The sequence below is a fragment of the Accipiter gentilis genome, chromosome 3 (assembly GCF_929443795.1).
Source record: "Accipiter gentilis chromosome 3, bAccGen1.1, whole genome shotgun sequence".
NCBI lineage: Eukaryota > Metazoa > Chordata > Aves > Accipitriformes > Accipitridae > Astur > Astur gentilis.
Window position 1 is genome coordinate 32,208,001 of NC_064882.1, and position 17,448 is coordinate 32,225,448.

Consider the following 17,448-nt stretch of genomic DNA (forward strand, 5'->3'; position numbering starts at 1 on the left):
AATTCATAGAATCATAATAAAGGACAACTGCTGTATAGTAGCTTAAGTCTACTAAATTATACACACCTTACTGTGTCTAGGAGGATAATATAGCAGGATAAAATATATCCAAGCCACCTTCACGGGTATTTTCATAAGTCATTCTTAAAAATCTAAAATGATTCTAAAACCTCTCCAGATAACCTATACCAGTATTTAATCGCCCTTACAGTCTGATCAGTAAGTTTCTACAGGTCTGTTTCTTAAGATTATCTTCAGTGAACACAGAAAATAGCCATTCCATATTGCTTCCCTTTGTTATGATCTTCTAGTAAACAGCAACAACAATGCCCAGCTGTTGCATAGGTCTTTATGTATACCACTAGCTCTCACAGCATTTTATTAAAAAAAGTAAATTATAATTACCCCTATTGTAGTGGCAACTAAACTCTGGCACAGACAAATGAAGTGATTTCTTCCCCAGCAGGCTATGAGCAGAGCCAGGAAAAGACACCGCTTTTCTAAGATCCAGTCGGGTGCTCTGACTATTGGGATACACTAAAACACACTCCTACAAAAATCCAGATTTCCTGACATCTAATACTGCTAAGCATTTTAAAGATGAAAGCTCCATATTACCATGACCATCTACCTACTTAAATATAACAAAATAAAATACTGATAAATAAAGGGTTTTGAAAAGACAGCTAAGGTGGTGATGACTTACTTGCTCCTGTCTGAGTATTCTGTTTTCTAAAATATTTTGATTAGACTGTGACACAAAAGGTCTTTCTCCTGTGTAAAGACCCTCATCCTCAAGGTACCTAGGCTGCATGTTTCCAGGCATCTTCTCAGAAGGGGGCACTAATGAGAAATTAAATAGAAAAGCATGTAAAATACCTTATAACTGTAGTTTTAGTTTATTAATTCTCTAAGAGCCTATGTCATTCTTAAAATGAGTGGCACTGCATATTTAAGCATGCTGTGAGAAATATTTTCCTAACTAGGAATAAATAATAAAAAAAAATAACCAATACAGGTCCTTTTCTTAACCAGGAGAGATCCATAGTTTAAATCTATCATAAAAGTCACAAGTCTTCTAAACAGATAATTAAACATTTCCTCACAAAAAAATACTTCAAATAACTTAGTGGAGTTCAGTTTTAATGGCTTCTTGCATAACAATGTAAAAACCTGTTAGCAGCAACAACTGACCAGACAAATATTTCTAAGCCTTTCCCATATAAAGTGAACCTTTAACTAAGATTAATCCGTCTACTATTACGAGTTTGGTTAAGCTACTCTTGTACAAAATATGGAACATGCATAAAAAGTCTTGTTAGCCCAGTAACACCAGGTGGAATTCTTTAAAGACTGCCTGCAGGATTATTTCACTGGTGTGTATGGTCTCAGTATTTTTCAAGAAGCAACCTCAAAACAGGGAGAGATTATACTGAGGGTTACAATAGAAGTTATGCCCTAAATCAGAATACAGTGGACCATAATGGAAGCAGTCAGAACTAAGTTACAAGACACGAAAAAACAGAGCCACCCAATGTCAAATATCACATTGCAAGCTGTGCCGAAACCATTCTGGTACAGACCACAGAGAGACAATTTCTGTTTCTTCCACTTCAAATATTAAATAGCAAGTGATATTATAAAGCAATTTTTTCAGACTTTGCAGTTCTATGGGAATAAGGCAAAAAGGTCAGAGACATGATCAATGTTGACTAACTACTTCCAATTCACAAAATCAGATTTTGGGAAAAGGGCCCCTTGAATTACAAAAATCTTTATGTTGCATGACTCTTGACAAACTTGCCACATGGAAAAAACTGCAGATGTGGCCAGGTGAAGAAACAGTGTAAATTATAATGTACAGTGCATGAGCCACTCTTAGTACCTGAATGTGTGTACCCAGTAACCCGTTGCATATGTTAAATAATGTAATAGCTAAATCCCAGTGAAAGAGGGACCAGCCATCTTGATTTACTACAGATAGCACTAAGGTAATTAGGCCGGAGCAACCCATGTGCCCTGAGTTCACTTGCTAGCATACCAGCTGGTGATCTGCCAAGATGTGCATGCTCCCAGTTGGTCCATTTTGTCAGACCTTCTCAGACTTGACTGCATGATCAGTGTCAGAGAACTGCAAGTAAGTATCTCTCTACTGCCACAGACAGTCTGATACAAGATTTTTCAGCAGATCAAAAGGTGCCATGCTATGCAAAATCCAGGAACAAAATGGATAAGCACAATCTTCATACCTGCTAGCATGCTGGGAGTGAAGAGAAATTCTTTCTCCTTTTTCAGTTGCTCAGAGTAGCTTTCACAATCAGCAGGTTTCATTACTAGAAAATCTTCGGCAGTTTGCCCTATAATGAATAAATCATCATCTTTAACTAGGCGTACATCTTCATCCTACAGTTTAAGTGCAAACATCTCTGTTAGTCTACTTCTGAAAGTATACTTTCTAAAGATCTCCATTTTAAGAATTTTTAAGGAAACAAAAGTTGCCGTTTTGTATTAGGTGATTAAAATGAATTCAAGAAGTCTGAATAAAAATATGAACATTTATTCTATAGTTCACACCGTTTCATCCTCCTCTTGTTCATCCTCATGGGTTTCTACACATTCTTCTTCTGCCTCCTCTTCTTCATTTAATTCATTCCTTTTCCTGGCTCCAGCCTTTATACTCTCTGGTTCAGAATCAAAATTGAAGGTAAAGAAATTATATGCTTCTTCAGCAGAAGGAAAATCATTCTGGAACTAAGAAAAGAACAGAAAGATACTTTAATATGATGTTTATAAGAAATTTAGGGCAAGTGAAGATATCTTTCTACTAATAGTAGCAATAACAGCCTGTATAAACACTTGTCACAGGACAATAATTATTTTATTGCAAAGAGAACTCACCCAAATGGTGAAGCTGACTGAAATTTTTATATGATACATGCAACTTTCTCTATTGGTATACTATTATTCCATTAAATATTTCTTGCAGTGTTTTACTAAAAAAAGTTACTTGGTTTAATTTTAACCAGCTGATTGCTTTAAATTTGAACAATTTGTGAATGAGAAATGCCAAAGTTTAAATTCTGGCCATAATACAGATATGCAGGTGAACGATATGAAAAAAGTTCCAATGGCATTTTTCTTCTGAAGGACTCAGGCCCCTTTAGCGTTAGGATGAATCCTCTAATAAAAGAATTAACAGCAGCATTTTGTGATTAATAAATATCAATATACTAATCTGTAAATTGCTTTAACTGCCAACTGGTGGCATTCAATAAAAAGGATTTAAACAGAAGAAACATTTTCCTTCCAAGCTCCAGTAATTGTATCCAGACGGATTTTCTTGATTTTTTTTTTTAAAAATCAATTGACCCAAAGCCATTCTTATATTTGATGAAGAGTCCCTTTTTATACTTCAATTGTTGGCATATACTGTTTGCGAATTTTTAAATTAAATAAAGCCCTCTCCACCGTTTAAGACTGAATTCTGTCTGTTTCTTCAGACGGAATCATGAAGTTATATAGAGTTTAAATGAAATTAATATCAGTTATTGAAATGAAGGAATTGGTACTTACTGTTGACTTTTGCTTATGCCTTTTTACAGAACCACGAAATTTCATTTTTGATGGTAAATGGGATTCATCCTCCTGCATCTCCCTAAATTTATCATTATCAGACTGCATAAAAATATATACATAATAAGTAATAGCATACAATTACTGATTCATTAAAAAAAAGGACAAATAGCTGAATACAGAGATTAGATACTGCATTTTCACGGCAAAAAAGAAAAAAAAAAAGAAACACAGTTACTGTGGTAACAATTACACTGATTTTATATTTATTCTAAAAGGGTACATCTAATTATCACTTAAGTCCTTTTTCCTTTGGGTGAAGAAATAAGACTGCAGAGTATCAAGAAATGGTTCACTGCATAAATGTTAGCTTACTTTCTTCGCTGCTGATGAGATCATTGTTTCTGTACTCCCAAACACAAGCAACCACATTCTAATTTCCACAAGGGGGAGAAAGGGGGTACCAACACAATACTGTCCATCTACAAACCCGGCAGCAGTGGCAAGGGTGCTGCTGACAGACACTGCTGACCAGGGAAGGGAATCAAGGAGTTAAGGCCAGCTTCTTATATAGCCCCTGCTGCAATAAGCAAAAACCTATTTAGTATTATTCAAAAAAGGTGGTGTCCATTGCTTGGGTACTTAAATATAGACTTGATTATTTGTTTTTTTCTCTTTCAAACAATTATTGCTAGGCTACTGTAAAACTGTATGGGTGATACTCCTCTACCTTTTCAAGAAAGGAGGTAGCATGGTTATCCATTTCCAGTTTTCTAAAGCCTTATCTGTCCCTACACATAGATCACTGTAAACATCACTGGTTCGAAGGTTGCTTCAGCAAGTTCACTGAAGTGCTTCAAAGTGATTTTCATCAGGCTCTGCCAACATAAACACATCTAACATTCTATCTGTTTTTCCTCCTTGTGGCCCGAATTCTTAGATTAAGGGAAGACATTTCTCAAGTTTACATCTATTCAACCTAAACTTCAAAATAATAACAGCAAAAAAAAAAAAAAAAAAAATCTCAAACCCTGGTAATCTGATGGCTACTTGTTTAACAACAAAACAATACTTCCTATGTGTGTAAACAAGTACAGGAAACAAAACCAACACACAGAAGGTTTCAGATATACTTTATATAAAATTAGTAACCAACTTAATAAGGGTATCACTTCAACATTTTCCTAATACAAACATATTAAAACAATACTACTTAACTGAAAGCTATGACAACTACTTTTTATGACGAAACACTGCCAAAAACCTTCCCACAATCTATGTGAATAGGTAATTCTCTCCTAGAGAAGCAATTTAGCCAGGCTAATTCATATTATTTGGAATTCCAGAAAAAAACATCACTGCTACATGCTGTTATTTTCCAGGCATACATGTTCTTTGGCACACATTTTCTACAGGCAAGCAAAGTCTTTGTGAATTCTGAAGAACATCTGAGTGCAAGTTCTGCACAGGCACATCCGTTATAATTTTTTTAATACTAAATCCATTTTCTAACGAAGAATGCTTATACTAAAAAAACCTGAATATAAAATAGTAACAAGGAAATACAATACAGTACAATAACATAAAGTTAATATCCAGCCTTTAGCAATTACACTGTGTGAATGTATATAGAGCTATAATACAGTGGTCCTTTGTTACAATAACTTTTAAATACTTCAAGGCATCTTAAGCAACAGAAGTCATGAACTTGTAAATGCCAAAAGTTTCACATGATGTCTGTACTACAATGAAAGCAAATTATTATTGTTAAATATGTACATTAAAAGCAATAATCAGAAAGGTTCCTTCCCAGTTACTAATTCAAACAATAGTATAATTTTGGTCCCATTAAAATAAATGAAATTGATCTTCAAGACTATGTGCAGTCTTTGATTTATTTCGTGTTTCACACTCACTTTCTTGTTATCAGAATAGCAAGACACAATGCACCTTCTTACCGCTTTATCCAATCTGAAATCTGTTTTCCTTTCTCTGATGCTTTTTAAACGCCTTGGTTGTGGACTAGGGTCTTCTTGCAATAAAGTAATTTCTGCTTTTGACTAAGCAAACAACAAAACAAATCTTAGCTATAATAGAAATACAGTAAAACTAAAGCTACAATAATTCCCAGGAACTCAACAACTTATGCATGTTTGTGTTAGGGACAGAGTCTTTTAACTGTATAATCAGCTTAAGTGATTCTAAAGACCTAGATGTTAATACCACTTATTAAATGGCTCAGTAAACTTACATGGAAATCCATTGTTTTGAAAGTAGTATAAGAATTTTTTTGACAAAAACACAGAAGGATCTTGTAATGATTGTATCATTTGAATTATAAAACAATGATAACTTTTATATTATTACAAACAAATTAAATATAAACTTTAGAAAAAATACAGCAATAGAAATACACTGGAAAATAACTGTGCTGATGAACAAAGTATTATTTCAGCATTAGAAACAAAAAAAGCAGATAGTTAAGATTCACATAGCACTAAGCAAGCAAAATGAAGTGGGTGGTACTTATAAGACTAAAGTCAACCGAACAGGACTTCTGAAGGATTCTCACCCTTGCTGCTTTTAGTTTCTCTCTCATTCGCTCCCTAACAGAAAATTCTGCAAAGCCTGTCCTCGATGTAGAAGGAACAGGTGGCAAGTCTGAAACAGAGAAAACAAAGTAACGTGTTTATATCACGTATTTTCTGAAAGAAACTTAAAATTATGTAAAATAAAACCATATATACCATACAGAGTCCCATGTTCCAACAGAAAGAACTTGCATGAGAAAATGTGAAGCAATGCAACATTTTTTGGAACTCAGACCTTACAGACTATCACTTAAATGCCTTTAACTGCAATGGATCTACCTTTCATTATACACTATGAACCACCTTAAGTAAAGCATATACACACTTTTTTTCTATTAAAAATTCATCAAGAATTACCTGGCATTTTACAAGGTGTTAGTCAGAGCTGCCTAGATCTAATTTTGAATGGTGATGTGCTATAAATCCTGATACAGGTTTCATCAGAGCAGTAAAGCATTTACAGGCTTGCTTCCTTTTTCAGCTTAGAGCTACCTGCTTTTTGTAGTGACAAAATATTAATTTCTCCAGCTGTGTTTTTGTGCTATAGCTCTAGAACAATCAAGATAGTAAGATGCATTTTACCCTGTCCCACATATGACTGACAGCATCATCAAATAACTTCGCATTTCACACCCAAGCTACTCTCAGCTCTACTTGTGCCACCCCTCTGAAATCAACAGATCACCTCCTCCAAACTCAAGAGCAGTCTGTCCCCATACTCAGGAAGTCAAGCGAGACTCATAGGAAGCTACATGGATGAACTAACTCACACATAAAAAGAAAACTTACAAGAGATGTAAACAGGGACAGGTGAGCTGGGAGGAATACCATGACACTGTCCAATCATGCAGGGATGGTCTTAGGAAAGCCAGAGCCCACCTGGACTTGAATCTGGCAATGGATGTGATGGCCAGCAAGGTGGGATATTACAGGTGTATTAGCAGCAAAAGGAAGACTAGGGAAAATAGTTACCAGCTGCTGAATGGGGCAGGGGACCAGGTGACAGGGGACACAGAAGACACAAGTAATCAGCACTTTCTTCACCTCAGTTTCTACTGCCATCAGGAAAACCAGGCTCCAGAGACCAGCGGCAAACCCTGGGGCAGCAAAGTTATCCTCAGCAGAGAAAGATCAGGTAAGCCACATTTAAACAAACTGGGCATACGCAAATCCATGGGTCCTAATGGGATGCTCCCATGAATGCTGAGGGAGCTGGTCACTGTCACCTCAAGGCCACTCTCAATTATCTTTAAAAGATTGTGGTGATGATCAAGGGAGGTTCCTGAGGACTGGAAGTGAGCAAACATCACTCCCGTCTTCAAGGAGGGGAATCTGGGGAACTACAGGCTGGTCAGCCTCATCTTGATGCCCAAGAAGGTGATGAAACGAATAATCCCAGAAACCATTGACAGATATGTTAAGTACAAGACAAAAACTGGGAGTCATCATCATGGATTTATGAAGGGGAAAAACTAGCTGACCAACAGACAACTTTCTGTGATGAGATAATTGGGTTAGTAGATGAAGGGAAAGCAGGGGATGTTGTTTATCACTGTTTCTTGTAACATCCTTACAAAGAAACTGATGAAATGTGGACTACATAAGTAGGTGGACTGAAAATTGGCTGAACTGTTGGGCTCAAAGGGTTGTGATCAGTAGTGTTAAGTCCAGCTGGAGGCCATCACTAGAGCTGTACCCCTGGAGTTGATTTCAAACAAAGAAAGAAACAAAAAAATCCCACAGCCCACCCTCCAACCCCAAGAACTCATCAAAACTCTACATCCTTTAAGATCAAGTATTCTCTGCTGATCCTGTGAAACATACAAATCTGAGTTTTAAATCAGTGGCATATATTTAGATTTTTTGATAGATAGTAAATACCAGGTTTGGACAATGACTTGGGTAATTGTATGATTATGGAAAAGGAGAATTACTGTTTGTTGCAGCCTTTGACTTGCTGCTCCTCCAAAACCCAGGCTTTTCTTCCATAATTAAAACTGAATACAAACACATCTTTGATAACCAAACTTATGAGGGCCTCCTTTTCCTCTGAAGGATTGATGGCATTCCTCTCCCTTATCTTTCACATATGAAATCCTCTTAGATTATGATTTCCTCAGGTAGATTCAGTAAATATCAGTAGGGTGACCCTATACCCTACTGCATTCCCTGATACCTAAATAAAAAGAATAATTATCCAGTTGCTTACAGAAAAGCTATGCTCTTTGGGTCAGAAATACAAAGGGGTGGATACCTACAACCTAACCTCTCACATAAACACAAATGAAAAACATTTAAATGCAGAATATAAATTAGATTGTACATGTAAGCAAATGGCAACACTTCCAGAAGCTTTGTGTGTTAAACACAATTATGATCATCTTCTGTGCAGTATTTTGAGAAGGTACCCATCTTCTTCTCTTGGATTGCACTACCACTGTAAAAGAGTCAAGGTTATCCTCTTTATATAAGTCTCCAGAATATTTTTAGCTGAAAAATATTTTTAGCTGAAAACATGGTTTTATATACCTAATAGCTTAGAAATTCATCACTTCAGTATTTTTCTTTTTGAAAGACCCAATTCATTTCTTCATTAACAGAACTGATTCTAGCTACGTAATTGTCTCCCCATCTGCACAGACCTCTTCAGTCTCACTGGAGCGCTGGAGTTCACCTGGAAATTCTCAGGAGCTTACCAAAACTTTAACTTTGACTGATACATGCAATATTAACTTTTTAAAGAGAAGTGTTTTACATCCCTTCTAATATATGGAATGCTCAGATCTTATTTTTTCCTCCTGAACTTTTTAACTAGCTTTTATTTCCACAAGGAGCTCCATTGTTCCACACAAAACACACTGGTACTTTTACTGGAACAACTGTAAGATGATTATCAGGAGAAAACTAGCTCTTTTCGCACATGTGCTTTGTGGTGCATGGCTTTTTTTTTTTTTTCTTTAATTTTTAATCTATGAACACATGACATTCTGGGTAAATAAGTTTTTCTAGTTATCTCCACTTATAGAATTATATTACTTGTCAGTTCTTTGAGCCAAACACTGATTTGTTCTTTGCCCTTACAAAAGAACATTGTTTGCCAAGGTCTAAGTAAAGGGTGATTTCAGGTTTATATAAGGCATTAAATTCATGAAAAGGAGATAAAACAGCAAAGGGTAAGGGCTTAGAAGTGGTAATGTCACACAACATATATCACATTATGGCTAATTCAATATTATTCCAAGAGCTTTACCGGAGGCAGAAAATACTGTATGTTGAATATACAACTTAAACATTTAAAGGCTACGTACTATACCAAAGTCAAAGTGCAATCCAATTTTTAGGATGACCTTAGCCCACTGCCATTTAGAAAAGAAAAAAACGTTAAGATAAACCCTACTAATTCTACTCAGAAACATCAAAATATTTGGGAGAGTCTTAATCTTTTCCAATTACACAATTTACTGCCTGTATTTGTAAAAAAAAAGCATTCGTTGTATTTGGAAACTTTCAAAAGAAAGAACAGGCAGGAAGTGAGTATCACTAGCATAAGACACATGAGAAAAGCAAGCATCCATTAACTACTTCCTTACGAAGAGGAATACTATAGACAGAAATAACCAAGTACTCAGTAGAGACACTAAGACATGACACACAGAAAAGCCTTTTTGCGTTTTGTCTTTTCTAGCAAGGAATGCAGTATAAGTAAGAACAGGGAAAAAATTAATGACAAAACAGAGAACAAGATCTAGATAAATATTCATCAGACTAAGCTAATTAAAAACCATCCTTGCAGGGTATCCAATAATGAACTGACTGTAGCAAAATCAGAAGTCAGTGATTCTGAGAAATGATGGAGAACAGGCAAGTTCCAAAATCCTGGGCAAGTGTCTTTTAAGAAATGGGAAAGAGCGAGCTGCAGAAGCTTACACAAGTCAGTCTCTCTACAGAAAAGACTCAGCCTATTTGTGAATATCTAAAAAACAGTAAAATAATAAGCAACGGAAGACCTAGATGAGCCAAGATTGAGACCTATCGAGACAATTTAGTGTTCTTCAACATATATTCTACCCATTCTTCTGAATAATGGAAAAAGCATACATCTCAGCTTTTGAGCCTGCCTTATAGAAAGCATCTCAGTAGGAAACATTTTGATCAAATTACCGGGGCGGGGGGAAGGGGGCACATGCAAGTCACTGGAACCCCAAATTTAAAAAGATAAGCAAATAACAGTTAATAAATTCAAACCCCATATTGAGTAGATATTTTAAGGGTCTGACTCGATCTAACACCTTTAAAATATTTATTAATGGTTTGAATGATGGAATAATGTCTGTGTATACAACATGCAGGCAAGAACTGTCAGAAGTCACATTTGCTCAAAGACTGACTTTGAAGAGTTTTTGGAATGGAGAAAAAAAATTCAACATCTTTTACAAATTCAAGCCCACAAAGGCTGCTGCACACAGAAAGGCTCTCTGTGTCTGCTGGAGATGGAAATGACAGACTTTAATTGCAATAAGGAAGGTGGTTACACATTGGAAAAGCTTTTTAACTTTTGGGGTATTCTAGCATTAGAATTGAGTCCCTTAAATAGTTATGGAATCTTCAATGGTGCAAGCTTTCAAGTTAAAAACAAAACAACCCCCGCACCCAAAAAAAACACACACCCTGATCCCCCAAACAACTCAACCAACCAAAAAAACCCCCACCAAAACCAGGTATCAAGACTTAAATAAAGTTGAAATGACTTAAGGGGAAAAGTTGGTCTGAAGTTACCTTATGATTTCCCTTCTGTGACTTCTTTCTACCATTGTATTCTGTTCAGTTAGTGCGTAAAAACATATTCTATTTCATTGGAGCAAATGCTTCATTTCAGTTCCATTCTGATAAATGAAAACTAGAAAGAAACAGATTAGAATCTGTTTCTGATCTTCTGAAGTACTTGACAATTGCTTGTAAACACTTCCAGACAAGCCAGGTTAAAGTGAATGAACAGTGTGAACATGCAAAATTAGGGTAGAAACAATCTGCCACTACTTTAAGCACCTCTTAAAGCATCAGAACTCATGATCTGTATGCAGAATGCTTCACGAATGAATCAGTTCCTTGCCACAACAGGGGAATTATCCTTCCTGTACGTAATGAAAAACATTTAAAGGCTTTAGTAGTTGCAGTAAAATTAAGTCAATGCACCAATTATTGTGGGATCCTGTGGTTCCTTGACAAAAGGACCACATAAAAAAAACTTTTTTGTTACTTTATTTCTCTGTACATATACTTTTGTCCTGTTTATGTGAATAGGCTCTGCAGCCAACTGATTTGTGCTTAACTTCAAAATATATTTGTGAAGTGAAAGAACAAGACTAATATCCATGACAGCATTACTTCGTAGGATAACCATTACAGGCCTGTATCAAAAAACTTCACACCACGTTTTACACTGGAAGTGTCATTATCCTACAATAGCTCCATATTTTACTTCGGGCAGACCTAATAAGCTTGCTGGATAGTCAAACCAAAACCGAGAACCTGAAAATGTCATCTATTAAATTTCTCCCTTGATTTCACCTGCACTGGGAGGAGCCCAAACCCACTAGATCTCTGTGTGACTTCACAGCTCTCTACACTGACACAGGCCCAGAACTGCTGCAAGTATCTCGACACCAGTCTCGTATCTGAACGGGATGCAGAAACCAGGCATGAAGGAAAGCAGACAGACAGCAATTCATGCTGTGACTAAGCATCAGCTACCTGAAAGAAAATAGAGAACAGTAACTTCCAGCATAGGTCCTAGAAACACTTTTGTATTTTTCATGGATACAATCATTGCATAAATGCATAGTAAGACACTCCAGAAACTGCAACCAAATAACTAACAACTTTAAAAAACCCAACAATGAAGAAAAAGATCTTGTAACACTGTAGTTGTCCCGGCTTCACAAGGGAATAACTATCAGCCATGGGGTTTTTATTTAAAACAATTCTTCTTTTGCAAGTCTTATTTATTAGTTTGACTAGCGGACTGACATATAGCCAAGTCTTTCCATTGAAGAAAGGTATACAGGCATCTAAGCACATGCATAATTAGATTATAGTAAAATAATAAATTTCTGCAAACAGACTGCATTAAAAAATAGCAGACACTGACTGAACGCTTGAAAGACTAATAGGGACAAACACAGACTATGATGAATATTAAGTAAGGAAACAGTTGATGGATATGTTTCAAAATAAGTTTGCCACTGTGGGACCAGAATGAGAAAATGATCATACCATGCTAGCATAAAATAAACCAAGTATTTGAGGGACGTCACTAATTGATAATTCCACAAACTTTACCTACTTCCCACTTGTGTTAGAATACAGTTTCCTTTTCATAAAAAGGGGTGGGGTGGGGGCATGTATACTTTTAACACCAGAAATTTAACATAAACAATGAAAAAATATGGTGACAACCATGACAAACTGAAAAGGCCTAGGAATAGAGGCAATGTATTATCACAGGCGCTAAAGCAAAAGCAAAACAAGATAGTGGAAACAGCCTATGTAGAATTTTTCAATGGCACCTGGAAAATGGGGTGGGGATGGGAGTATGTTACATGGGGGTGGGGGGGTTACTTATTTTTTTTTTTTATATGGTTAGTTATCACTTGCCAAGACAATTATAAGCAGAAATTCATAGACAGATCATCAGTCTATTAAAGGCAGCGAGGAACTGAAATGAAACCTACTTTCACCTTATGACTAGGCAACACAATAGGAAACACCACTGTCAGCATATTCAAAAGCTTAATATACAGAAGATGGAAATTTAAATTATGTATAAATCTGTCAAGACTGAATTCGGGGGGGGGGGGAGGGAGGGGGACACACACCTGAAATAAGTTTCAGATAGATGCATGAAGACTCCAGCTCAAGGTGCAGTCTTTCTCAAAATTAATTTAAAAAAATAAGTCAGATGGATAAATTATACTGCAATTAAGTAAACCAATTATACAGTCTATTCAGAATACTACATGCAGTACTTTTCACTCGATCAAACAAAATTAGCAGAATTACAGGGATTTCAGAAGCAGCAACAAGAACAAATAACAGAACAAAATACTTAATAAAACATTTATCACATAAGGAAACTAATGGCTAGTGTTAGAGTACTGCTGTGCTGTTCTGTTTATTCTTGGAAAATGAGCTTTTGTTAAAAAAAAAAAAACCAACCGTCACTAGAGGGTGTCTCTTGATTTCTCCATGCAATCAATTCTAAAAACTGTTTGGACTCTATCTGTCAACAGCATATCACTTCCCAGCACAAGTCGGCCCAGTAAGACTCAAAAGACATTCAAAAGAAAAGTACACAGACCTTGAAAGAGCAGGAAACATCACTAAATTGCAGATGTCTAAAAAATACCATATTTTGCTAAAATGAGTTTAACGACAACACATACTTTTTATTTTGATAAACCCTGATACTGATGAAAAACTAAGTATGTTTGTAGTCCACTGGATTTTTGTTTTATTGACTTCTTAACACTCGGTTCTTAATTAGCTCTTTTATGCATCCTGTTTAGGTAAGCCCATAAAACCATGTAGCAAGATTCACAACATTAATGTTGTCCTAAGTATTTAACAGGAACGTTGCAGATTCTGCTGAAGAAATTCAAGATTACTTTTCAAGTACCAACAACTTCTCTTCTTTCCAAGCCCGGAACGCAGTCAGACATTCACTTCTGACAGCTTCCCACTGTACCACTGTCTCGCACTCTCCCACTTCACGAGTACTTCACACCCGACAGTTAAAATTGCCCATCAATAAATCCATACACCGTCATAAGCACGAATAACCCTTCAAGCACAAAATACGACGTTCACGTTCAAGTATGTAAACACTGCATGTCTACAGTAACACCTGCGAGAAATGTTGCCCATTTTATGTAAGAACATTTCGTAATCTCCTCATATTTAAATACCACAGGAGCACGTGTTTCGAGCCCAGCGCTCTGCATAACGCTCCGAGCTGACTCGGCTCACGACGGGCAGCCCTCCACCCCTGCTCTAACGCTGCGAATGAAAAGCGAGCTTCAGGAAGCTCTTCAAGGGCAAGAGTAATTCGCGCGCACCACGCCCCTCCCCTCACGCGTGGATCCCGCAGCACTCCCCCCCCCCCCCCCCCGTGCGTGAGCTGAAGGCAATCTCAGCGTGGAAACGCCCGAGCCCAGTAACACCGCCGCGGCCAGGGGCAGGCTGTCCCTCCGGCCCGGCTGTCCCTCCGGCCCGGGACACCGCCGCGGCCAGGGGCAGGCTGTCCCTCCGGCCCGGCTGTCCCTCCGGCCCGGGACACCGCCGCGGCCAGGGGCAGGCTGTCCCTCCGGCCCGGCTGTCCCTCCGGCCCGGGACACCGCCGCGGCCAGGGGCAGGCTGTCCCTCCGGCCCGGCTGTCCCTCCGGCCCGGGACACCACCACCGCCGCCGAGCCGCCCGCGGGGCGCCGGAGCCGCCGGCGGCTCAGGGCCACGTGGAGCATGGAGGAAGCGCGCGCCGCCCCGCCCCGCCCCGGCCCCGCCCCGCCGCGGCCGTCGGGGAGTCAGTCACTCACCGCGCAGTGCCTGAGGGGCAGCGTCGGACGGGCCTGCCGCCATGCCGGCGCGGCTCCTTTCCTCGGCCCGCGGCTCGGTGGGACCGACGGCCTCCGGCAGCTGCGGTGGAACAGAAAGGGACGGCGCATGAGCGAGGGGAGCCGGGACGGGAAGGGAAAGGAAGGGAGGCCGCCGCCTGCAGCCGCCGCCTGCAGCCGCCACCGTTGGGACCCCGACCCTGGGGGGGGGAAAGGGGGGGGGGGGAGAGAGCCAGCACGCGTGCGCGCCGCCCGTGCCGGCGCCCTGCGCGCATGCGCGGTAGGCGCCGCAACCCGCCGGCGGAGGGTGCGGCTGAGGCGGCCGCCAAAGCTGGGCACGGGGTGGGGGGCGGGACGCTGAACGGGAGGCGCCCACCGATTTCTTCCTCCTGTGCCTGCGAGTTGTCAAGGTCCTCCTCAGCCTTTCCACCTGAGCAGGGTCCTCACCCAGGAACTCCTCCTTTCACAGAGAGAGAGAGAGAGAGAGAGCGCTACGCTGTGGGATAGAGGCTGGTCCTGCCCCCAGACCCGCGGGAGTAACCTCTGGTCTATCAAAATACCCGATTCGAGCAGTTTTCTGCAGAGATATATGTTCTACTGATGCCATTGGCAGGCTGTAGTCCTGCTGCTGGCTGAAGTTAGCACACACTGCTGTTTGTTAGCAAGGTTAAACCTTACTGACGGGTGTAAAGCATCTTGCCTTATCTTTACAGTTTATCTCCTCATACCACAAAGAGGTTTCTGGGGCTTTTTTCCCCCCTTCTGACATTTTATTGATAGCACCAGTCACAGCTCAAACATGATGACTTCAGAAGCATTTTCACTGGTGAAAAAACAGGGTAACTTTTTGGTTTTGCAACCTACTCAAGACTAAATACATTCAACCAGTAATTCGAAGATAATTTAATCAACTAAGTGTTGGATCAATATGAAATAGAATAAAAAATGCACATTAAAGGTGCCTATTTCACAGCATACGGTATCTATGGTTGCAGTGTATTTGCACAGGAATGAATAATGATGCAAACCTGCATTAATTAGAATGGTACTGACTGATCTAGGATTAACAAGAGCTTGCAAGACACTCTTGACTTACTTATTTCACTTTTTGCAGTTTACACCTATAAAAGATTCCTATTACTCTCAGTGGAAAACCATCATATGCCATTTTTGTCTCAATGAGTCAGTTGACACTAACCTCCATGATTATCATCTGGGATTCTTCACTGCGGTTCATCTGGCTGGTGGCTGACACCTGGCTGTCACAAGCAATGCAGCAATTACTCGTGAGAGATATGCTTTAATGCGTGCCTCATGATCATGAGATGACATTCCATATAACCTTTGCACCCTGAACACTCAAATGACACGCCATTTACTATAGAGCCTTAGTACTTAAAAAACCCCATATTTTTTTCAGAATGGAATGGTTAAAAAAATATGCATCCATTTACTTAATTATTCCATATAAAAGTGGATAATGTGGGCCTGTACACACTGTATGAACACTCCTGTTACATTTTATTTTAATAAGCAACCCATCTACGGTCCATAAAGTCAGCTGTAAGACTCTGATCACCGAGACATGTTCAGTCCCTTTTTTCCTCCGCTTCCAGCATTGGGCTTGGTTGCGGTTTCAATTTTACCAAACCAGGAACCCACAAAATCACTTCAGCTTTGTTCACCCTAGAAAGTCGCTGTATTTGATTACAAGCATTTAGGAATTTTTTTAATTTGTATCTGTACAACTCAATTCATTGCTACTATTACTGCAGGTTCCTGTCCTGCTTTACCTTTAATCGTCAGGAAAGCAACCTCAGCTGTACTTGTTCCCTGCACAAAGCTTGCGCCAACGTAGCTGCGCCAGTGCAAAACCTGAGTGGCAATGTACTGAGCTAACAGATGAAGTAACTTGCAACAGCATAATTTTTTCTGTATTTCAAAATCCCCATGAAACAATTCACGGGAGTAAAACACGGGGCCTTTTTCTGTACCTGGCTAAATCTCCTCTGGCAAGAGGGCTAACGGAGGCCTGCACAGGTCAGCTGTTGTTTCCCCATCACTTCTTTGTACTGGGTATGTTCAGGCTCATGCATACTCGCCTCAAGAAGTGCTTCCAGCCCAGGCTAGAATATGAAGAGTGATCTTCATATTCCTCTTTATCTCTTAGGAGATGCCTAATAAAAAAGCAGAAGCAGCAGGGGAGGACAAACGTGGTTACCTCCTGCCCGAGGCTTAGGCCTTACCAGCTACTAGCTCCGAGGATTTTCAGGTTTCTAAATAAGTCTCAACTAGCACAGGGAGCTGAACGTGCCCTAAACAAGTGGTTTTCTTAGGTAAATGTGACTATGTCCCAAACCACTTGTGCATTCGCTTCAATTTCCTCAGTATCTGGCACCAGGGCTAAGGGTGATGTACCCAAAAATGGCAGCATTTCCTTGCTGCAGGCAAGGCTCATCAAATACCCTCTTCATGGCACAAAAAATATAGCATTGCAAGAAGCAGCAGCATTTCTATTGCTTGGCACAAAAAGCTCTTTTTCATATCAAGCTTTGTGTATCAAATTTAAATAGTCTTTCCTAAAGGCACATGTAAATGGAGAATGCTGGCAACATAGCAGAAGGGCCTTATGGCCACTTTCTTTAACAATTTTCTAGCATTTCTTGAAGTTAAGTAC

At 39.3% G+C, this 17,448-nt stretch overlaps 1 protein-coding gene across 7 annotated transcripts in view; it reads right to left on the reverse strand.

The window, feature by feature from the left end:
- Window positions 1–15,234, reverse strand: part of CC2D2A (coiled-coil and C2 domain containing 2A) — a 63,438-nt gene extending 48,204 nt beyond the window's left edge. For 3 of the 7 annotated variants that reach the window (XM_049791720.1, XM_049791700.1, XM_049791710.1), the window contains exons 1-7: window positions 14,754–14,897; window positions 6,146–6,234; window positions 5,532–5,633; window positions 3,574–3,675; window positions 2,575–2,751; window positions 2,250–2,403; window positions 707–843 (exon numbers count right to left, since the gene is read on the reverse strand). In XM_049791720.1, coding sequence (XP_049647677.1) covers window positions 707–843; window positions 2,250–2,403; window positions 2,575–2,751; window positions 3,574–3,675; window positions 5,532–5,633; window positions 6,146–6,234; window positions 14,754–14,796 — 804 coding nt within the window. In that variant the 5' untranslated portion in view covers window positions 14,797–14,897. Of the gene's footprint in view, window positions 1–706; window positions 844–2,249; window positions 2,404–2,574; window positions 2,752–3,573; window positions 3,676–5,523; window positions 5,634–6,145; window positions 6,235–8,045; window positions 8,316–14,753; window positions 14,898–15,147 lie in introns of those variants that run through there. The other 4 variants (XM_049791693.1, XM_049791728.1, XM_049791734.1 and 1 more) reach the window with 4 other exon arrangements.
- Window positions 15,235–17,448: the final 2,214 nt, after the last annotated feature.